The following is an 8755-nucleotide window of genomic DNA, read 5'->3' on the forward strand; positions in this document are numbered from 1 at the left end:
GAGTGAAAATATTCAAGTGGTCCTCCGGATTCTTGTACAGATAATGAAACCCTATATCTTCAATTCTCGCCATATAAACAAAAAAAGAAAATAAAATCAAGAGAAAAATCATCATCTCAAAGATGAAATCTATTTATTGAAAGCAATTAAAAGGTTTTTGGGGCTTACCACTAGTAAGAACACTAGTGGAATCCCGTACAAAGATTCACAACTGAGGCCAAGAGGAAAGAGATGGTAGAGATGGAAAGAAAAGGGAGAAGAGAGAAGGAAAACCTTCAAAAAAATTGAAAACCCTTACTTATGAAGGCTAGGAAAACCCTTCCAAGGGAAAAATTCTAGAGGGAACAAAAATACCCCCAAAGAGAAAACCTAGAAGGAACGAATTTTAGTACAAAATCTTCTTACATAGCCTACTTGTATTTACTTTTTTTTTTTTTTTTTTTTCAAAATGGCATAGTTTGTGATTAAATCATTGTAATTTTTTAATTTTTAATATTTCAAGTGACTTTCTCAATAATCATTATACTACCCCCATTTCATATTATTTGCAACGATTAAACATTTTTCCTCTCTAATTTATGTCAAAATCGTTGCAAATAATATAAAAAGGAGGTAGCACATAGAGTTGTCAATTCAAGTATCTGGATCGGATCTAAAATTTTAAATTTAAATTATGCTAAGTTATGGTGTTCATATAAGGCCTTGTTTGATTCACCTTAAAAAAATAATATTAAGTAAAAATAATTTCAGTTTAGTAAAATTAATTTCAGTTCAGTAAAAATAATTTCAGTTCAGTAAAAATAAGTTCAGTTCAGTAAAATTCAGTTTTCTTAAAGAAGAATTATAATAGAAAATCAGTAAAAATAATTTCAGTTCAGTAAAATTAAGTTCAGTTCAATAAAAATAAGTTCAGTTCAGTAAAAATAATTTCAGTTCAGCAAAATTAAGGTGAATCAAACAGGGCCTAAGTTATAATCTGATTCGGATATTTTTCAGATCTGATTTCAATCGATTTCGGATTTCAAAATGAGAAAGTTAATGATCAATATTTTTTTTTTTTTTTTTAAAAAAAAAAAATTGTAATCAAGTCCACATGGGAATATGGGATGTAACACACCGGAACATGCACTTACGCCACAAATATCCCCAAATCGTTAGAACAACGACCTTCCAAAAATCCGAATATTCGAATTAGGGCTCCATTTCTCCAACCCCTTTATATTTTCAAATTTTCAACCTTCTTCTTCTTACAGCAAAAATTCCACCAAATCACAGGAGAGAGAAAGTGAAAGAGAAACAGAAAGAGAGAGAAATTTCGCGAATTCGGCAACTCAGTTCTTCCGCATCTAATCGTATGTTATTAGAAGCAGGTATGGAAATTTGGGGGAAAAATTCAATGTTGATGTATTACAATTTAGGGTTTTTTTGGTCAAATTTTTTAGTTTAATTTGTCATTTGAGTATTAGGTAGTGTAATTTGGAGAGAATTCAATGCTCTTTTTCATTTTGATGATGAGCTTATTGCTAGGGTTTTTGGAAATGAATCTCATTATTCAATTTTTTTATTGAATTGACTTTTTTGCTGCAATGTAATTCTAGTAATTTGATTTTTGTTCATTGATTTTTGTAGGTCTAGTTGTTAAGGATTTCTATAGAACGAGTAGACCTCCGCCGCCTCGAAGACGCGTCTGTGAAATCGATTCTCAATTAAATCATGAAGTTTCTCGAATACACTCAGTTAAATCGGTATCTATTCGCAATTTCTAATTTAATGATTGTTTTTTGAGCATTTGTAGTAGTTTTATGCAGCTGAGCCCTGGAGATTGTCTATGTGATTGGTTTATTTTTGATAATTTTGATTCTTATTTTAGGTTTGATTGATTGAATTGATTTAGTAACTGCGAGTTTCCGGGGTTTTTTTTTTCCAGAATAAACGATTTCTTGAGTCATGTAAATCTCGGCGAGCGTACTATTAAGGGATGTTTGGAGGCATATTCATGTAAGCAGAAACTTAATATTGTTATAGGAATATTTGTTTGATTATTGCCTACATGAAGCACATTTATAATTTTTGTTAGGTTGAATATATGACTTTTTCGTTGATCTTAGTATGCGTTTTTATTGGTTAACAGGTAAACACACAGGTTTAGACAAAAGACTATCGTTGAGTTTAGAACATGAGGTAAATTAATCATTTGCTTTTGTCTTTTGGATTATTTGTATGCTGCTATTGTTTGCCAATTGCCAGTATTCCAATTCCAATGTCTTTCAAAAGTTGCAACTTATGACTACAGACCTACAGTGATCTTAATTTATGCTGATATTTATTACTTCTTATTATATAAAACAAATGAATAAAAAATGTACAGGTGATTACATGAACAAATAAAGATTTGCATCAGGAAGTAGGACTTAAAAGGTTCATAAGGAATTTGTTAAATGGTTGCATTAGATGCTCTTGGTTTTAGAAGTGATATTTCCAATTTCATGCAACTCTTTTGGTTATTTTTTATTTAGCATGGGTTATGCTAGGGTTTTTGCAACTCATATGGGAAGAACCGTAGTTGTTATTAAACTAGTTATTTCCTTTCTACGCATGAAGAAGTCTAAGATATACCAATATCAATGAGATATTATGATTGATTGAGTGTAGAGTGCTATGAGCAGTTTTTAATTTAGTGTTAAGAGTACTTTATGGAGTACTTTGGTTACCAAGGTATGTTCACGACAGATAGTTACTCCATTTGATGCTTGTGGATGTTGAGACTACACAAAGAGCGTAACTCTTTTGAATTGGCCCACATGATTTGACTTAACCTTGGCCATATGAACCTTGGCCCACATGATAGTTACCAAGGTATAACTTACAGTCTCCTTATAAGTTATAAGTGTGTTCACACTTTATCTTCCTTCATGTTATTGTGTCCATTGTATTCTTTCGTTCTTAAATTCCAAGCTCTTTTTTAAAAGTTCAATAATATGTTGTACTCTTACTAGTCTAGTGGTAACATTTTAGGTCCTTTTTTTCCAGCTTTTTTATGAGCATGGATTGATAATCAATAAATTTTATTTCTGTTGCATCATAATTCAAGTACTTGACATTATAAATGAATGGGATAAGGATTAAGGATGACTCGTTAGATGAATGGGATTAGGATGCTTCATTGGTACTCATTACTTTTTATATAGGTGTGAATGTTTGGTGTTGTGGTTCTGGTGGAGAGGAGAGGGAAGAAATGTTAGGACAGAGGGTGGCATAGTGACTTCTATTATGATGTTCTTGCTGATTTTTGTTTCCACTCCTTTATAAATTCATATATTAAGCTCATTTGTGAGCATATATTTAACAAGTTTGCTTTCTTTTCTCTTTCTCTTAAGATTTAACCTTAATCAATGTCTCCAATGTAATGAGGTGTGCTGAGGTGATTGAAGTGTTTGGTAAATATTCCATATTCCATGTCCTTGCTGGAGGGTCAAGTGTTCAATATTGTTGTCTGTGATAATGAAAAAGGCAAAGTAACATAGGTGCTAATGCAGTCTCTGATTTCTTTGACAGAATTATATTAACTCTATGTTAAGGTTACTTCTGATTTTTCTAGTCCACATCTACTTACAAATGGTCACTGAGGCCATGCTTCTCTCTTGCTTCCTGGAAATGCATTCTGCTTTCCTTGCTTTTATTGTTTATTAAAAAACTTAACTATTTGTTTTTACATTTACACATAAGAAGAGTTGTGGTGTTATGTTTTGCTATTGTCTCCTTATTAATTGACCTTTTTTGAATGTTAAAATGTATTGATGCTACTTATTTAAGGATAACAATTACTGTGATTGTATTCTGCAACTGTGGTTACATAAATTTTACCTGGGGATCTTGCTTTATAGCTACCTAAATTTTGTTTTTTTGCAGATTCTTGATCAGCTTGGAAGATCATCTGACACTGATTCTCCGTCACCCGCTGAAAATTTGATTAGCAGATCCAGGTTTCTACTTATTTTTGTATGAGTTTGGCATGATATGCTTTTTTAGTCAAACTAACCAAACTACTGTTCCTTCAGCCGGAAGACGCTGATTTACTTGGTGCTTACTCTGTACCACATGTACCCAGATTATGACTTCAGGTAACTGGGTTTGCTGATGTTTAATTTTGAATTTCTTTAAAAGTGGATTATGGGTAATGTCATTGTCAGCTTTATGGGCGACATGGCAACCCACATATAATCCTCTCGTAATTGGTATTGGGAGTGTTGTCAAGAGGTTTGACAGACGGTTCTGAAAACTGTCGCTCCTGTAGGAGCTGAGAGTTCAAGTCTCTCCATTTCCCACAGTAAAATTTTTGTAGCAAGTTTTGACAAATGAGTAAATCTTTTTTTTTTTTAATTGAATATTTTTGGGTTTGGAGCCTTTTTGGGGGTGGGGGGGGGGGGGGGTGCATTCAAATGCAATTCGTTATAGCTATGTGGTTTTGTATGTTGTGATATTACCCCACTTTGTTTGCTGCCTCGCAGTGCAGTGAAGGCTCACCAGTTCTTCATAGATGAAACCTGGGACAGTTTTGCGCAGTTATTTGATTCTTACATGAGAGAAGCATCAAAGGTATCTATCTTTTTCTTGTTTTATGATAATCTGCTACCCTAGAACCTGGTAAAATAGACATTAAAGATAAAGACTTTCAGTTTTTTTTACTTTACTTTTCTTTTCTCTATTTATTTACTTATTTATTTTTTCCTTTTTTTTTGTGGTAAGGGGGTGTTGTACTGTTGTAGCTGCTTTAGTGTAGGTATTAAGAACCTAATTCTAAATGCTGGTGTATTAGATGGGTTGATGAAATAACTATCCATAACTTAAAAAGTTATTTTTTGTAAATATATTTTATTTATGTTTATATTCTTTTTTAAAATTAATTCTTTTATTTTGATAAGTATAAGATTGAGGACTCAATCATTTGATAATGGAAATCTCATTGTTGTTGGGGAATCTAGGAAAAGTTGTGTATGGAGTTGGGGACAAAATAGCAGAGGTCTTTACCTATATTTCTTATATTTGAGTCACTTAGTTTAGCTTGTTACTTATATTTTTTTGTATATTATTGCTTTTATGGTGAATGTATTGGTCTAAAGAGTTGATGATATTAGATTTTTATGTGAGCTTTTGCCTTCATGTTTATGGTCGTAGTTTTTGACCTTTTTTATGGTGCTTGTTACCTTTGTTGCATATAGGAATGGATTGAAGCTAATGGTGGTAGTTCACTTCTTGAAGATTTGTACAAGGCCTTAGATGAAGTAAGTTTTCAGCAGTTGTCAATAATGTCAGTGGTGGCCTTTTATTTCATGAGCATTCATATTGCTAATATTATCTGTCATAACCTTTTAATTCTTAGTGGAAGTCGTTGACTTAGGTTGATTTGTTTGACTAAAAATCATATTTGTTATATGTAATGCAGGTGGTGAAACTCTCTGAATGTGAAATTTACAGTTATAATCCTGACTGTGATGCAGACCCTTTTTTACAAAGAGGAGCCATGTAAGATTCCATCATTGTATGTTTATTACTAATTATCTGCTTGACTATGGGTGATCATTATGACAATGTTGTGTTTGAATTTTCTCCTTTGCAGATGGTCGTTCAATTACTTCTTCTACAACAGAAAGCTGAAGTGTGTTGTGAGCTTACGCTTCTGCTGCCTGAGGTAGATTTTACAGTATTTTATCTCCTTAGTGGCGTGATAGGCATGGGCCATGGGGGATAGGAATAGGATGATGGGATAAGAATTAAAGGATGTTATTTCCTTTTATTTATTTATTTTTTTATTGGTATGGATTGAGATCAATATTGGTTTAGAACTAAGTTACAAGAATACCCTACTAAATTTCTCTCTCTCTCTCTCTCTCTCTCTCTCTTACTCTCTCCGTTTTAAATACTTGCTTTATTTCTACATGTGTGGAGTTTTAGGAGAAATTGGAGAAAATAATAAAATATGGAGGTAGTGGGGTTAGTGAAAGAATAAAAAATTGTAAAAACAAAAGTAGGTGAGAGAATTAGAGGAGAGAGAATATGATATTAATAAAATATGATTTATGTTGGGTCCACTAGTTGAGAGAAATGAATTTAACATTGTCATAAGTCTAATTTTCCAATGATGAGACACTCTAAAATATACTAATTTCACTTTCAATTTATGGCCCTCCAAAATCCATATTGTAAGTTTTTCAAAAAAAATAAAAACTTAAATAAATTACAAAATATATTATTATATTGATAAAGGATCCACATTTTTTGTCAAATGAGACTCAAAGTTGGGTATCTAAACTTAGCAACTTTCTGAGTTGCTAAGTTTAGATACCAACTTATTGGTATCCTTTGTAAAAATATTCTCTCTCCTAAAGAAACTCTCTCAAGTCTCACCATTGGAGATGGTCTAAGGTTTATGAAGTACTTAATTATTTACATTATGTTGAATCACATTATGCCTTTTCCCATAAGTGTTGAAATAAGGACAGTGTAAACTTATTTGAAAGAATGATTGAAAGGTGATGATTAATTTTAGTTTAGAAGTTACCTTTTATGTTGGTTCTGATTGTGCGAGTGGTTTTTCTTGCAGCAACTTGGTGGCTGATGAATATCTGACTGATGAGTTGGATTTTGAGGAAGATGGGGAAATATTCGACAACATGGATATTTGAGTGCAGAATCGGGTTGTTCATACCTCCTTTGTATGCTTGTTGAAATTATGTGATCTCAGGTCTGAATGCTTGTAGTAGCCTTTACCTTTTGTATCTGATCACAGTCACTGTTGTCAGAACCTGTAATTTAGGTAATGTGAAGTTGTTAGAGGTTAGAATTGCTTCCCAACTCGGGATGCTGTGATGTAAATATGCATCAGGTTTCATCCAGGCCTTAGGGCTTTGGATCTGAATTGCTGAATCATAGACACCATTTAGTTTCATCGCACTGTATCAGTTGTGAATAACTGAATTTTATGCCTTCATTTGTTATTCTGTAAAGATTGTGAGTGCCTTTGTTATGTTATAATGTGCTGAATCCGCTGGGATCTTTCAGCTGGTAGAAAATGTGGATATCGTTAAATTAAAGATGTTCAGGAAATGGGCGAAGAGGAAAATTTTGTGCAGTACAATTTGATCAGCTGAGGAACACTCAAAATTTAAGTGGACATCAGAATACTGACAAGAGGCGGGAAAATTTTGAGCAGTATAATTTGTTTTATCGTCAACAGTGTTGTTTTAAACTTGGGCAAAACAATCGTACTCTGTGATAGTGTGATGCATAGTAGTACATCTAACAGTTATCTTATGTTCTAGGGTGGAAGATATGATTATGAATTTAAGTAGTTAATGGGAAAATCTTAATTAATTGTCCAAACCCAAAATTCAAATTAATCCATTTCTCAACAAATTAGTTTAAGGGATATTTTTTTAGAGGTAATTCCAATTTCTAAGTACGTTAAGGCATCACTCAAGATAATTCAATCCGTTCTTAAGGTACAATTTCCAAGTTCAATTATGGCTCAAATTTATTGATAAAATGATTGTCAATTTAAAAGAAGTTTATCTCATTTTATTTTATTGTTTGTTACAAATGAAAAGGTAGTAATATTTGGAGCACATATTTACAAGGAAAGTAATTTAAAATAAAAAGAACGTGTAATTGTGTTGAAAGAAAATGGGACATGAAAGATATGAGATATGTTCTTTAATATTTCTCTATGTGCTCTTTATTATGTTTATATATATACTCTTTTCTAAAGTAGAAGTCCAAATGGTTTTAAAAAAAAAAAAAAAAAAAAAAAAAAACTTTATGCGCTCTTCATTATGTTTTTATATATAATCTTTTTTAAAGTAGAGGTTTAAATTTCGAAGAGCCATGATGCTTCACAAAGTTATCATTATAAATCCCTTTAATTTTCATTGTATCTTAAAAACTTTCTCTCTCTAGAGAGAGCTTCTCTCTCCTAAATTGGAGGACATTGGGGCTTGCCCCTCTCAGCTGCCCAATGGTGGCCCCCTAACCAATCACAACGTCGCTATTATTCTCCTCGAGCCTGAAAGTCCTTGTTTGCAGAAGATAATCTCCCTTCTTATCTAATATTCAATGCATAACTCTAGACTAGAGCAAGTGGAAGTGATATAGCAATCCCCATCATCAATGTAAGTTACTGTTTCAACTGTAATTCCTCTATACTCTCTACTATTAAACCCCCACCTCACACTTAGCTTTCTTCAACTCCACCACCTACCAGCTATCCTTGTCTTTCTCCCTTTGAACCTTAGTATTTTCCCAAAATGGCCCTGAACCCAACAATACCAAACCCTAAATCACCTAAGCTGATTCTGTCCAGACGATCTCCGAAAATTTCCCCAGAAACATCCCTAATTTCACCAGCAACAAACCGCTACCAAAATGCAGTGATGGGAAACTTCATGGATTCAAGGGAATTCTCAGAAAATAAAATCCAAAATTGGGTGAATCTTTGGGAAAAAAGAGATAATATAATTGTAGAAAAAGTTGGGAAAAAGCAATATCTGTTTTTTTGCTCGAATGCTGATGATTGTGTAGACCTCATAAACCGAAATCAGATCAATTTCGAGGGAGCTCTGTTACTCCTCAAACCTTGGTTCTTTGGTGCTTCTCTGAGGTCAGTCAAATTCACTGAAACTGCCTTGTGGGTTAGATTTGAAGGCCTCCCCTTTGTGTATGTTAGACCAGCAGTGGTTATGAGAATCGCTTCTAAGCTGGG

General features: G+C 33.0%; 1 protein-coding gene across 1 annotated transcript; it reads left to right on the plus strand.

Moving 5' to 3' along the window:
- The first annotated feature begins 1203 nt into the window (after window positions 1–1203).
- Window positions 1204–7091, plus strand: LOC145601861 (uncharacterized). The gene is made up of 11 exons (XM_081657940.1): window positions 1204–1370; window positions 1630–1745; window positions 1928–1998; window positions 2132–2181; window positions 3910–3983; window positions 4059–4121; window positions 4509–4596; window positions 5220–5282; window positions 5444–5523; window positions 5618–5689; window positions 6602–7091. Exons 2-11 carry the CDS (start codon window positions 1714–1716, stop codon window positions 6681–6683), a joined length of 675 nt encoding a protein of 224 aa, XP_081514066.1. The 5' UTR covers window positions 1204–1370; window positions 1630–1713; the 3' UTR covers window positions 6684–7091.
- The last annotated feature ends 1664 nt before the right edge of the window (window positions 7092–8755 follow it).

Source organism: Chenopodium album, chromosome 21 (genome assembly GCF_948465745.1).
Source record: "Chenopodium album chromosome 21, dcCheAlbu1.1, whole genome shotgun sequence".
NCBI classification, from domain to species: domain Eukaryota; kingdom Viridiplantae; phylum Streptophyta; class Magnoliopsida; order Caryophyllales; family Amaranthaceae; genus Chenopodium; species Chenopodium album.